This window comes from Tarenaya hassleriana, unplaced genomic scaffold, assembly GCF_000463585.1.
Source record: "Tarenaya hassleriana unplaced genomic scaffold, ASM46358v1 Cleome7, whole genome shotgun sequence".
NCBI lineage: Eukaryota > Viridiplantae > Streptophyta > Magnoliopsida > Brassicales > Cleomaceae > Tarenaya > Tarenaya hassleriana.
The window spans coordinates 3,377,913-3,391,079 of NW_010969548.1; the positions used below are offsets into that span (position 1 = coordinate 3,377,913).

The 13,167-nt window shown below is 40.1% G+C and overlaps 5 protein-coding genes across 6 annotated transcripts in view; 2 read left to right on the forward strand and 3 right to left on the reverse strand.

Annotated features, from left to right (window-relative positions):
- The window catches only part of LOC104801121 (ABC transporter C family member 5), a 7,613-nt gene extending 4,334 nt beyond the window's left edge, over positions 1–3,279 (forward strand). The window contains exons 6-13 of the mRNA XM_010524226.2: positions 6–375; positions 473–637; positions 817–1,111; positions 1,235–1,449; positions 1,639–1,944; positions 2,042–2,105; positions 2,438–2,677; positions 2,764–3,279. Coding sequence (XP_010522528.1) covers positions 6–375; positions 473–637; positions 817–1,111; positions 1,235–1,449; positions 1,639–1,944; positions 2,042–2,105; positions 2,438–2,677; positions 2,764–2,876 — 1,768 coding nt within the window. The 3' untranslated portion in view covers positions 2,877–3,279. The remainder of the gene's footprint in view (positions 1–5; positions 376–472; positions 638–816; positions 1,112–1,234; positions 1,450–1,638; positions 1,945–2,041; positions 2,106–2,437; positions 2,678–2,763) is intronic.
- A 329-nt stretch (positions 3,280–3,608) lies between these two features.
- On the reverse strand, positions 3,609–7,368 carry LOC104801122 (putative G3BP-like protein). The gene is made up of 9 exons (XM_010524227.2): positions 6,988–7,368; positions 6,768–6,902; positions 5,907–6,216; positions 5,358–5,626; positions 4,812–5,040; positions 4,610–4,731; positions 4,460–4,528; positions 4,261–4,339; positions 3,609–4,107 (listed from the first exon to the last, which is right to left on the reverse strand). The coding sequence occupies exons 1-9, from the start codon at positions 7,015–7,017 to the stop codon at positions 3,968–3,970; spliced, it is 1,383 nt and encodes a 460-aa protein (XP_010522529.1). The 5' UTR covers positions 7,018–7,368; the 3' UTR covers positions 3,609–3,967.
- A 582-nt stretch (positions 7,369–7,950) lies between these two features.
- Positions 7,951–8,525, forward strand: LOC104801123 (mitochondrial import receptor subunit TOM9-2). The gene has a single exon (XM_010524228.1). It carries the CDS (start codon positions 8,020–8,022, stop codon positions 8,311–8,313), a length of 294 nt encoding a protein of 97 aa, XP_010522530.1. The 5' UTR covers positions 7,951–8,019; the 3' UTR covers positions 8,314–8,525.
- Positions 8,526–9,336: 811 nt separating this feature from the next.
- Positions 9,337–12,203, reverse strand: LOC104801124 (cysteine-rich repeat secretory protein 56). 2 transcript variants are annotated; one of them, XM_010524229.2, is made up of 3 exons: positions 11,885–12,203; positions 10,816–11,513; positions 9,337–9,483 (listed from the first exon to the last, which is right to left on the reverse strand). In XM_010524229.2, the coding sequence occupies exons 1-3, from the start codon at positions 11,932–11,934 to the stop codon at positions 9,341–9,343; spliced, it is 891 nt and encodes a 296-aa protein (XP_010522531.1). In that variant the 5' UTR covers positions 11,935–12,203; the 3' UTR covers positions 9,337–9,340. The 2 variants fall into 2 exon arrangements, with proteins under 2 accessions (XP_010522531.1, XP_010522532.1); XM_010524230.2 differs by having other exon boundaries at positions 10,816–11,520; positions 11,892–12,202.
- Positions 12,204–12,621: 418 nt separating this feature from the next.
- Positions 12,622–13,167, reverse strand: part of LOC104801125 (pre-mRNA-processing factor 39-like) — a 3,064-nt gene continuing 2,518 nt past the window's right edge. The window contains 2 exon segments of the mRNA XM_010524231.1: positions 12,622–12,949; positions 13,065–13,148. Coding sequence (XP_010522533.1) covers positions 12,815–12,949; positions 13,065–13,148 — 219 coding nt within the window. The 3' untranslated portion in view covers positions 12,622–12,814.

Here is a 13,167-nt window from a genome sequence, read left to right on the forward strand (position 1 = left end):
GAAAGAGTGAAGGGGAAAGTCAGCATGAAGGTTTACTTGTCATACATGGGTGCAGCATATAAAGGGTTATTGATTCCTCTCATAATCTTGGCACAGGCTTTATTCCAATTTCTTCAGATTGCTAGTAATTGGTGGATGGCCTGGGCAAATCCCCAAACTGAAGGTGATCAGTCTAAAGTTGATCCTAAGGTCCTTTTGCTCGTTTACATGGCCCTTGCTTTTGGAAGCTCGTGGTTCATATTCGTGCGAGCTACTTTGGTTGCGACTTTTGGCTTAGCCGCTGCACAGAAGCTCTTCTTAAATATGCTCAGAAGTGTATTCAGAGCACCAATGTCGTTTTTTGATTCGACTCCTGCTGGAAGAATCTTGAATCGTGTATGTTTCCTTTTATATAAAAAAAGTTTATTCGAGATGTAAGAAACTATAACAAGATTACCCTAAGCTGTTGTGCTCTCCATTTATGAACATGCAGGTTTCTATTGATCAAAGTGTTGTGGATCTTGACATTCCTTTCAGACTTGGTGGGTTTGCTTCAACAACAATACAACTATTTGGAATTGTCGGTGTAATGACTAACGTTACCTGGCAAGTTTTCCTTCTTGTTGTCCCAGTAGCGGTTGCTTGCTTTTGGATGCAGGTGCTTAATACTTTGTGCTATCCTGTTTCTAACATATTTATCCTTGGCCCTTCCCTTCATGACTAAACCAGTTATTTTCCTAAACAGAACCCTTTTTCTCACTTATGTTTTTACTTGTGTTTTGATTCTTTTGAACAAATCAAAGGATATGGTACTAAATTTGATGTATCCAAATGCAGAAATACTACATGGCTTCTTCGAGAGAACTGGTTAGGATTGTAAGCATCCAGAAATCCCCTATAATCCATCTCTTTGGAGAGTCAATAGCCGGTTCAGCCACAATAAGAGGCTTCGGCCAGGAAAAAAGATTCATGAAGAGAAACCTGTATCTTCTCGATTGCTTTGCTCGGCCCTTCTTCTGCAGCATTGCTGCTATTGAATGGCTTTGTCTACGCATGGAATTACTTTCCACTTTCATATTTGCTTTCTGTATGGTCTTACTCGTGAGTTTTCCACATGGCACCATTGATCCAAGTGAGTATTTTATTCCTTTTCTCCAAATGTCTTAACTTTTTTCCTGCGATTGACTTCCAAGCATTCTGAAAGTCCATTACTATAGCCATTAGAGTTTGTAATTTTGCTACTTCTTTTGTATAGGCATGGCAGGCCTTGCTGTAACATATGGCCTTAATTTGAATGGGCGTCTTTCACGGTGGATACTCAGCTTTTGTAAGCTTGAGAACAAAATTATCTCCATTGAAAGGATTTATCAGTACAGCCAGATTCTTGGAGAAGCTCCAGCAGTCATTGAGGATTCCCGCCCGCCTTCCTCATGGCCCGAAAAGGGGACTATCGAGCTGGTTGATTTAAAGGTACGATGCAAAAAACTACTCATACAATGTTCCTCTCTATTCCTCTCTATGCCTGTTCCATTCTGCTTTAGGTTTCAGGTTTAGTTAATGAAATGATATTAAAACTTTTCATACTTATGTTGCACATCATGTAATGAATTGATAATCATGGAAAATCTCGACTGATTCTTGTTGTTCGTTCTTTTGAAGGTCCGTTATGGTGAAAATCTTCCAACAGTGCTCCACGGGGTGAACTGCGTTTTCCCGGGTGGTAAAAAGATTGGAATTGTCGGGCGCACGGGAAGTGGCAAATCTACTTTGATCCAGGCTTTGTTTCGTTTGATTGAGCCAACGGCTGGAAGAATTATAATAGACAACATCGATATCTCAAAAATTGGTCTTCATGATCTACGTAGCCGCCTTAGTATCATACCTCAGGATCCTACATTATTTGAAGGAACCATCCGAGGCAATCTCGACCCTCTTGACGAACATTCAGACAAGGAAATCTGGGAGGTTGTCTTATGTTTCTTCGCTTTGTTTTCGTTTCTTTGAAATTACTATTTCATCGATCGAAGCATATGCTGAATATTTATCCCATTGCTTGCTACAGGCTCTCGATAAATCTCAGCTCAGAGACACTGTTAGAGGAAAAGACCAAAAACTTGACTCTCCAGGTAAGGAAGGGCTTTCGTTTTAACTGCTGAAAAAATCTGGTGCAACTATTTATACTGAGCCCTCGTAAGTGTAGCTGTATCTGTATATGTCAAAAAAAGCCGAAACTGTAACCTTCTGGAACTGAGAACTGGAATGCAATTTAGTTAAGCACGTGGACCATACCGGATAAAACTGTCTTCACTTCATTACGATGGAGATTTTCTTGATCTAATAAACAAATGAACACACGTTTGTTGATCTTTTTCCTTGACCACCAAGTGAACAAATGGACATATATATGTGTCCTTGTCTTAGTCTGTTTTCTGACTTGGGATAAACAATGAACCCACAGTGCTGGAAAATGGAGATAACTGGAGCGTGGGCCAGAGGCAACTGGTTTCGCTTGGACGGGCATTGCTGAAACAGGCAAGAATACTGGTTCTTGACGAAGCAACGGCATCGGTAGACACAGCCACAGACAATCTAATCCAGAAGATAATCAGAACCGAGTTTGAAGATTGCACGGTCTGCACCATTGCTCATCGCATCCCAACTGTCATCGACAGTGATCTCGTCTTAGTACTCAGCGACGGTGGGTTTGCCCTCTTACTCTCTGGACCAAGTTTATTTCTCCAGACCCATCTCTGAAATTTTGTGTTTTGGATTGAGGAATTGCAGGTAGAGTGGCAGAGTTTGATACTCCTACTCGGCTCCTAGAGGACAAATCATCGATGTTTCTGAAATTGGTGACAGAGTATTCTTCAAGATCCAGTGGGATACCGGATTTCTGAAACTACAATGGGCATAACTGCTCGGTTCTTGCCCCGGTCGTCCTGAAGAGAGACCAGCCTGCAGCAGCTGCTGCTGCACTTGGACAATGTGAAGACGAGCTCCGAGGGCAGCAGGCTGAGTTCAATGAAGGATGATGGGACCATGGCAAATGGGGGTTGGTCTGATTCCTGGAGAACCGGGAATATCACACGGTCAAACGTGACAAAACTTTACGCGATGATTCTGGGTGTAACTGGTTCTGATCACACTTTAAGAAGGGTTTTGTTTTTGCAATAAAAGTATCCGTCTTTTTATGCTTACCACAATAATCTGAAAACCTTATGGATCAAAGCTGGTGGTGGTTGAACTCAGAGCTAGTGAACACAAAAATGGTTTAAGAAAGATTTTGAGTTTTGTCTCCAAGTGTTTCCGGTTATTGGTCTTGTTGTCTCGGTTCTTCTTGCTATGCACAACCAAATCGATTAGTCAAATTTGGTTCATGGGCAACATGAAATAGCCTTAAAAAAAACGGATCCGTGGCCTAGATACGGACAAACTGTTAGACTGAAGGCATACAAATGTCACGCGCGTGTTAAGGGCGTACAGAGCACGCGCAAGCTTCGCCCTGTGGTGTGGACTGGACCACTGTGGCAAAAGGTTGGGTGCTTAAGTATGTGAATGTGATGTATCATAAAGCTTTTTTGGGACAAATGTGTGTTTCATAAGACAACATCAAGGTTTGTGTTCACATAAATTCAAAATAAATATTTTTTTTTTGTCAGAAAACCAATATCCATGGAGTCTATGTAGCACAACAAGAACAACCCAAAACACAACAAAAAACGCAAACTCCCACTTGAATTGGAACAACAAAAACCAATCTCAAGGCGGGAAGAACTAAATCCTAAATCTAAACAATACAAAATCTAAGACCCCAAATATATATATTAACCAAAAAAAAAGCCACCTCAAGAAAATACAAACTACGTTCGGGAAACAATCAAAGATTTCTCTCAATCATATTCTCGGTCGCTACATAACTTAAAAGTGATCGAAATTCAGTTGAGTTGGATATTGGCCTTTGTCTCTTCTGTCTCCTCAACGAGATATTTTACCGCGAACCACGGTAATAACCGTTACCTCTCGGTCTGTAATCTCCGCTGCCCTGGTTGCTCCCTCTGCCTGCCACCCGGGAACCAAACCGGCCTCTTGTGGCCTCGGTCGGGTAGCCACTTCTTCCTCGTCCTCGTCCTGCCCAAACGGGAAAACACAAGAAGTTGGGTCAAGTTATCAAATGGTAGGCTTGTGAAAGATGAAAGCGATATCTGATATTTGATCAAACGGAATCATGGCTCGTTGGAGATGTGTTAATCGTTCCAACTAGTACGGTGAGTCAAAACATACTTCCTCCACGAATGCCGCTGGGGTTGGGCCTGCGTTCCTCAATGTATACTTGCCTTCCAGCCAACAGTATGGGTGAGGCCTGGGAAAAAACAAGACAATGGAATGAGCAAGCATGCAAACATCACAGAAACTAAACAAGGGCATCAAATCCTAAGAGACAAAAAAAAGTGAGAAAAGCATATAGTAAAGGTTTTCATACTTTGATAGCATTCTCGACAGCTGTCATCTCCTCAAACTCGACAAAAGCATAGCACACACCAACAACATCCTGCGTGGTTAGATTGTTAAGTTGATTTCTGATATTACTTGCGCAAAACAGCAGATGGGAACAAAGGAGAGGAATACACACCTTGCGGTTTCGAATGAAAACACCATCAGGTTTGATAGCACCAAAGTTCTTAAACTCTTCCTCGATCTCAGCAGTAGTTATGTTGGAAGGCAAGTTTCTGACATATACGGATTTGAACTCAACTGGAACAAAGCAGACAGAAAATCAACTCATGACTTCAAAGTACAGCCACTCATAGTTAAATGAAGTTTAAATAACTTACAGTCTTCAAATCCCGGGCCATCTTCAGCCTCGGCTCCATAGTCAGGCACATACGGGAAAGCGGTGTTTGATTGCTGACCACCAGAATGAGACAGAGTTGTCTGTTGTGTAGCCTGCGGGGCCGGAGGGATCGATGATTGTTCCCACTCATTTGTAGCTTGAGAGCTCTTGTCATATGATGGTTGTGTTGGAACCGTTGGCGCTGCAGCTGCCTCCCTTGCAACTCGTAACTACGCAAAAGGGAAATCAGCACAACTCTGATACACTCATTGTCTAATTTAAGTGTCAGACACAGTCAAATTAAACCAAAGTAACCAATCATCATTGTTCTTGGTAATTTGTCGCTATTCCTTCTGTCAAGGATCAGCTTCTAACCAAAAAGAGAGTACGTTGACACAAACTACTTGGATAATTCATTCACAAGATTTTAAAAACAGGAAAAGAACAAACACGCAGGAAAACGTTTCTTCAGATTCATTCTTCAAGCCATTGACTAGACAGAGTAGTAAACACACGAGAGAGATACAATAGAAGAATAGGTGCTTACAATGGATGCATATGTCATCTTTGATTTTTCACCGACAGGTATTTCTGCTGGTGCTGCTGGAGGTTCATGCACCGTCTCAACCGAAACTTGATGTGAAGCAGATACCTCCTCCTCCACAGGAGTTTCCTCAACCACAACTTCATTCTCAATGTCTTCTTCATGCGGTTGATGAGGCTCCTCTGGAAGACTGTATTTGTCAATTGGATCATCTTCGATATGGACTGAGTTCACGTAGTCCCTTGCCTCTTGCTCCAAGACGTAGTCAGGAACTGGAGAAATCATCAACATCAATGTGAAATAGCTATCAAAACAAAGTTAATCGAGAAGGACTGACCTCATCAAATCTAACAGTAAAAAAGGGGCTTTTCTTTTATGAATTATGGGGGTTAAGATACTTGGTAAAAATTCGATTAGAAACGGCTTCAGCACTTTTTCCAACAGTTCATTCCTTTAGTGTAAATTGAACCAAAACATAAAGGATGCTCCTTCCCGAGCTAAGCAATCACAGTGCATGAACAGTGAATAATTTTTTTAGCTTTACAGACGAACCTTGCTGTTCTGGAATTGCACTCGAAGGATTCAGCTGAGCCTCTCGTTTGCTTTCAGATAAATAAGGATGCTGATGATGAAATACAGTGCCTTCATCTACGAACTGAAAGATGTCGTTCAGAACAAAATAACCCTTTTCTTGAGGAGCGAGGAAAAACGTCTGCACAAAATGCCTTCTGTTGCTGAATTCCTTGGTCTTCACAGAGCCGGAAACCACCACCAAAACACCTCCGTCCCAAGAGTCCAGAGAATTGATCGTCTTGATTTCAATCGCAGTAAAATTTAGCGACACGACCATGTTGTGAATATGCTGGGGTCAAAATGGAAAACAAGAGAAAATGTTAATGACCCGCAAAAGTATTGACAAACTATATTCCTCGAACCAAAAATGCCTTACCATATTTCATTTCACTAACCAACTAGTATTAGCACACAAAGAAGAATTTCACTTTTATCTTTTCAAGCAGCGAACTAAAGGCTACAACTTGAGTAAAAACATAAGAACCGGCGATTTTTCAAATCCTCAAAGGCCAGAAGAAAGATGGGTCGTGAGGACATTCATTGTTCTTTCAGTTAACCAGAAATACATTCAATATACCAAGTATGAGAATATATTCGCCAGCAATACATTCAATGACCCACTTGAGTCACATATGTCAGAGAGCTAATTCCTAAGATTCTCTTATAGGGGAAAAGGAAAACTGAATCCAGTGATTTAAGTTCATCGAACAAATTGACAACTGATATTCATCGAACAAAATCTCAAGTACTCAGATCTTCACCCCACGGAGGAAGAAAAATCAAATCTACAACCAAAACCAGAAGAAGACATGATTTCGGAGACAAGAACGAAAGCGTTACCAGCATCGTAGAGGCGGTCTCGCTGGAGTCGCCATCGACGCGTACCACTTTACTAGCATCAGAGTAGAACTGGTGAACAAGGTCCGGTTGCTGCTGCAACACCTGATAGTACTGCCCCACGAAGTATGAACCCACCTGAACAGAGAACACCGAGTAAGAACAGTCAAAATCCGTACAATCAACACACCGAAAACACCCACTAATCGGGACAGGGAGTTGCCTGAACTGCTCCGGGGTAAGGAGACGCCATTACTGCTCTAAACTCAACGCAAGAGCGCGGACAAGAGAAGATCTGGTGAGAAAAACCCTAGGAAAGCACTCCCCACTCCCCAGGTCAGGATCCAACGAAGACAAACCCGTGAATCCCAGAACTTAACCCTCCAAACAAACACAACAATACAAATTAAAAAAAAAAAAATCTCCGAAAGCGAAGGAGACGGGAAGCGGAATCTAATCTCTTTCTCTATCGTATTCCGGCGAAGCAGATCTAAGAAGAAAGAGATAGAGAAATGACACGGATTTAAGTAGGGTTTTCACTTTTCTGACAAAGTGGTATTTAGATCTAAGAGAGAGAGAGAGAGAGAGAGAGAGAGAGACTTTAGGCGATAGGGTAAGGACTAGGAGGCGCTCTTTGTTCCTTTTTTTTTTTTTTTGGTGGAGACGACGATCGTATTATTTTTCTTCCTGATTTCTACCCATATGTTTTGGATATTTACATATTTACCCACTAATTTTTTTCTCCTCCCTAGAGAGAGATCATAAACATGCGAATCTCAATCCAGTCAGTCATCCATTGTAACAAACACTATGATATATGACATATATATGTCATTCATATTCTTTCTAATCACATTATTCGATTCCTATGGATCAACTATTGAAAGCCTATAATTACGATAGTTTCTCAAAATTTTTGACAAATTCATAGATTGGCCACTAATTCCTCATTCTATCAATATAAAGCCAATCGTGCAAAATCAAATCTCGAGACCTTGGGCCACTCCTGACTCCTCTCTCTCTCTCTCTCTCTCTCTCTCTCTCTCTCTCTCTCTCTCTGAAAATAGTATATGGGCCGTTATGCGTTAGATTTAACCAAATGGGTCTCACCGGCCCATTGGGCCAACAAAATGGACATTTTTTTTAATCCGTGGGAAAAAGATAAACCAAAACCCTTTCCGTCCTTTCGAGAAAACCCTTGTTCGCCTTTCGTCTCTTTGAAGCGATTCTCTCTCTTTCTCTCAGATCAGAATCGATGGCGTCGAAGAAGATCGGAGGCGGAAAATCCGGAGGCGGAGATTCGAGCATCCTGGTTAAGATCGCAAACTCGGAGATCGTGTCCCAGGGTAGACGCGCGGCGTGCGACGCCGTGTACGTGTCGAAGAAGCTGCTGAAGAGCACCGGCAAAGCAGCGTGGATCGCCGGAACGACTTTTCTGATCCTGGTCGTGCCCTTAATAATCGAGATGGATCGTGAGCAGCAGTTCAACGAGTTGGAGCTTCAGCAGGCGAGCCTCCTCGGAGCTCCGCCGACCGGCGCGCAAAAGTAATTGTTCAATCGAACCGTCTATCTTCTTAGACTTCGAATTAGTGAGATTTTATTATTTTTTTGTCATGAAAGTTCTTTGGATTCATAATGAGTTCAAAGTCTTGAACCTGTTTGCTTATATGATAGGGTTTCTCTTCCCATTTAAAGGTGCTAATTCCTGTGCTAATTTGGAAATGAATGATCTTTGAGCTGATTTATGATCTCTTTAGCGTCTTTGGTGTTTTCGGTTCTCAGGAATGATTACGGGTTCTGATATTCAATATAGTTTGTTTTGTTCCACTTCTCTATGCCATGCCATGGCTCAATGATGATGGTCTTAACAGTTAACAGTTTGTTTGTTCTTGGTACAATCCTATTCCCTTTTGAGCTCATAGGCACAATCTCATCTGCTTGAGTTTCATGGCTGAACCCTATACTACATGATCCGCTGAGATTAAGTTTGTTATCGAACTTTCAGATTTTGTTGTTCTTTCTTATATGATAGGTGTGGTTTTGGAGTGAGTTGTTTTGGATTGTTAGGGTTTTGGTGAAGGAATTTCAGCCGGTTTCTAGGTTCATGAGTTGCACGTATCTGTCGCTAATCGTTTTCATACCCTTCATCTTCGGGAAGTATCCGAATTCATAGATGATCTTTCCGACAATATTCGCAAAGGCGAAACATTAGTTGGTAATCTGCTAGTTTATGTTTGATGCTTATGTTGTCTGTTTTTGTCCCTGTGGTCTTGGATCTCATCTTCTGTATGAGCAAAAGATTTTATTGAAACAAAAGTTTTGTTGTGTTCGGTCCATTTATTTTTTTACATGATCACTTACACTTTTCAATTGTGGCATGGTTCATCTTATTAAAACGTTATTGGAGAATCCAAATCTATGCACACATCCATCTTTATATATATATATAAAAGGAAAAAGACAAAAAAAAGCAACCGATTTTTCTTTTCCTAACTCCTATTTTTTTATTTGTTTTTGGAGAAAATCGATATGTATATATATATATATATATATAGTGATTGTGGATTGGAAATGAGTCAATAACCATCACGTTTGCTCTTCCTTCTGAAAACAGATCTTACAAACATCAAACAAACGATTACAAACCCTAAAACCGCAACTCCTCCTACCGCCAAAGCCACCGTTCTCTGCGTGTGTTGATGCCCTTTCTTCCCACCGTCTGTTTCACATATTCAAAGACAAAGAAAGATTGTCTTTTGACAAATCAACACAAAAAATATTTTTTTTAAAATGGGGAAAAAAGGAATTATGTTTGCAATGAATTAAAATCATTTCATATGTTGACATGTGATTGCTTGGTCGGTTCTTCTTTCATAAGATTGTTCATATCTTACATAATTGAGGAGATAAGTGGAACACTCACGTATACATAAATTTTTTTTGTAGATAGGATTCAAAAGAAACTAATGCTTTATAAAGTTTGGATTTTTTTTTTCTTGCTTTATAAAGAGAGTTTTTTTTTCCTTCAAGTTTGTGGTATTATGGAGATAAGATTAAAGGGCAAGTTTGTAAATCTTGGTTTTTTTGTTTAAATCTATGTAAAAGAAATCTTAAAAGTTTATTTATTTATTAACCCTACAGGTTTAAAAGCTAATTTGATTTGAAATGTTTGCTTGTCTATCAGTGATTGTATGGAAAATATTCAAGATTGAAGTGAAAGTACATGAAGCTCGCATAATAAAACTATATTAACTAAATAAAAGAAAATACCTCAGCGATTAGGAACCCAATCAGTAACATAAAAAATCAAGTGGATTTGATATTTAAATACAAAATATTTTTATTAAAAAAATTGAAACATTTTTTTATTCCAAAGAAGTCTATATGTCTATTTGACACATGAGACCTCCCCATTTTATATCTAATAAAATATTAAAATGCACTCCAGTTTTCAAATCAATATGTTTGAATACTTTTATTTCCGGTGCCTTCCCAGATCAGGAAAACATTATAAGAAATATAAAAAAAGTAATTCTAACACACAAAAAAAAACATATATTAAAAATATAGTTTTGATAAAAAAAATAGTGCATTAAGAAAGGAGATCCGACGATTAGTTGCAAAATAATTATCTAAAACAGTCATCCATAGCTTTCTTCTGCATTAAGCATTAAAAAAATGCTATCTTTTTTTTTCCTGGGTTCCCAGTTCCCAAGAAAACCAGTTGGAGATCTAAAAAATCGGAACTTTCGCTCCAAGAACTCTCCTTTTCCACCATATTCACACATATATATATATATATATATATATATATATATATATATTCGCACTATATGTATAGATGCAAATACGCAAATACTTACACGAGATTCATGATGAATTTTAAGGAAAACCCACCAACTCCAGCAAAATTAGAACAAAAAGCATCAAAATTGGCAAGGAATAACCCCACCAATCCACTTTCAAAATCCGAAAAAAATCAATTTTTTTTTCGAAAAAGAAATCTAATTTTCGCCGATTTAAAATAAGAATTCCGATGGATGATTTTTACCTGAAAAGGAAGAAATGTTTGGGACGCCGTGAGGGTAATAGCTGTAGCTGATGAAGCACCTGTGAAGATAAATCTGCCCAGAAATCGAATCTCCGCATTCACTCTTCGCCTTCTCGAACCCACTTTTCACACACTCCCCGCATTCTGAATTTCCCAAACTACCCTCGCACTGACCCAACACGTATACCTCCTCGTACTCTCCCGCGTAGAACCCTCCTCCTCCGCCGCCGGAGGTTTTCACGCCGTTCTCCGCCATCCCGAACGCCGATTCCCTTTTCCCGACGAACCCTGGATCGCCGGAGTGTCTCTTCCCGCAGACCCGGTACAGCATCTCAGTTGGGTCGGTCTGTCGGAAACCCGAGACCTCGTACCGGAGGTAACATCCGGCGAGCTGGACGCGCGCCGCCGCATTGTCTGCGCCGCAGAGTTTAGATACGAGCTTCGGGACTCTGCTGACGCAGTCGTAGCACTGCGACGCGGTGAGATCTCCGCGGCACTGGAAGAGGCCCACGAGGGCGTTTTGGTCATTTCCGGTGGTCGTGGTGGTGGCGAAGGATCTCTGAGAGGACTGTGCGACCAAGGAGGAGAAGAGATTCTCGAGGTTCTGAGAGAAAACCCCAGATGGGTCGGGGAGTTTCTGGCTGGTGCAGCCTTTGAAGATCAAATTGGTGTAATCTGCAGAGGTTGCAGAGAAGGGGAAGAGCGATACCTTATTGAAGTCACCTTCGTTTTCAATGAAATCCAGATAGTTATGCCAATTCTCACGCTCCTCGATATCCAGAGGCCTTGGATGAAAATAAGGTCTCCTTATAGCCATTTCAAAGCCAATGATCTTACATTCAAATTCTTTAGCTTTCTTGTACATGTGTTCTCTGATGGCAACATATTTTTTCACCTCCTCGGAATCAATAAAGTCAGCAGTTTCCTCCGCAGAACTCAGCTCAGACAGAGGCCTCACTTCGGCTAGTTCCTTAAAACTTCAGAACAAACAATGTCAGCACTTACCAAATTTGCAATAACACAACCAAATGTCCACTGAATAAGCCAGTGCCTGCACTGCTCTTTCGTAAAGAGCGGGAAGATGACAAAGAAGATGAAGAATCGGCGGATGGGTTTCATAATTGACTGGCAGAGAGAATCTTCTCACGACTTTTTCGAAGTTTTTGTGTTCAAATCATTCGGAAATTCTGTAAAAGAAATGGTTTTCTTTAGATAGTTTGGGTTTTTTCTCGGGGCCTTGAGGGTTTTAAGACAGAACCCATGTGATTAACAATGGTTTTGTTGGGTTCCAAATCATTAACTTTGGGTGTTCTTTTCTGGGTTTTGTTTTAAAAGAGAAAAAAAAAAAACAGTAAATATTTTTTTTTCCCTTCAGGAGAAGACAAAAGTTTGATGCTTTCGCTTACAGGACAGAGTTTATTTTCAATGGAAAACAATGGACTGCTTTATTGAAAAGATCAATTACTTAATTACTTGGAGAAGAAGATAATGTCTGAATGTGAATGTGATGTGAATTTTGGGTGGGTTCCCATTACGAAATAGAGATACGGGAATTAATAAAATTAGAAAATAATAAAGTGTTCATCTTTAATATATTTGGTCTTGTCTCCTTTTGGAAACAACTTGTGCATTGAAACATGTACTGCATATCTTTCTACTGCTACCAAAAACAAAAACGGTAGAATTTACATGTGTACGAGCCCATAAATGATATAAGAGTAACTTTCATTGATATTCAAAATGGGTTTTCATCCCCTAGAGAAAGGTTCTTACATTTACCGTCATTGAATATTCAGACTCCAAACATTAATGCCATTGCCACCACCGACATTGTCTAATGGAACCCAAGTCCTTGTCTTTATTTACATCTCATCAATGGCTTAGTTAGCTGTGTTTTAATTGTTTTCATTACACATTATTAGAGACGCTTATGGAAGAATACTTCTATAAACCAAATCTGAAAAAAGCTTCAGTCTTTTTTTCCCCATACAAAGCATAATTAGTTCTCCCCATTCAGCAGACCTATAAACGTTTTGGGTATATCTTCACTTTGCATTATAAATTCTCCAAGAAGCGGCTCTAAATACCCACTTGGTCTCTCTGTTGGTTGAATTGTCTGAAAGTGCAACAATGCCTGCACATTGCAGATTCATAAGGTTTTGTTTTGTTCATTGCAGATCCAAAGGAAGAGAAGGGAAGAGGAAATAAAAAAAAACAGGAACAGAGAAGGGTAAGTACATTTAACAAACCTGTAAGAGTAATGATGAAGGTTGTTGTGAGTGTTCAAGTGCTTCAACGAGAATCCTCCTTGATTCCTCGGCATCACCCGAAACCTGAGAGGACGATCGGAAG

Excerpts from the sequence above, each read along its gene's own strand:
- LOC104801122 (XM_010524227.2), bottom strand. The coding sequence starts at position 7,017 with ATGGCGTCTCCTTACCCCGGAGCAGTTCAG. Across the intron at positions 6,903-6,987 it reads CTTACCCCGGAGCAGTTCAG|GTGGGTTCATACTTCGTGGG; the intron begins GCAACTCCCTGT and ends TTCTCTGTTCAG. Across the intron at positions 5,041-5,357 it reads AGATGACATATGCATCCATT|TTACGAGTTGCAAGGGAGGC; the intron begins GTAAGCACCTAT and ends CCTTTTGCGTAG.
- LOC104801123 (XM_010524228.1), top strand. The coding sequence starts at position 8,020 with ATGGCGTCGAAGAAGATCGGAGGCGGAAAATCCGGAGGCGGAGATTCG.
- LOC104801124 (XM_010524229.2), bottom strand. The coding sequence starts at position 11,934 with ATGAAACCCATCCGCCGATTCTTCATCTTCTTTGTCATCTTCCCGCTC. Across the intron at positions 11,514-11,884 it reads TTTGTCATCTTCCCGCTCTT|CCCCTTCTCTGCAACCTCTG; the intron begins TACGAAAGAGCA and ends GGTATCGCTCTT. Across the intron at positions 9,484-10,815 it reads AAACATTTCTTCCTTTTCAG|ACGGTGGGAAGAAAGGGCAT; the intron begins GTAAAAATCATC and ends TATGTGAAACAG.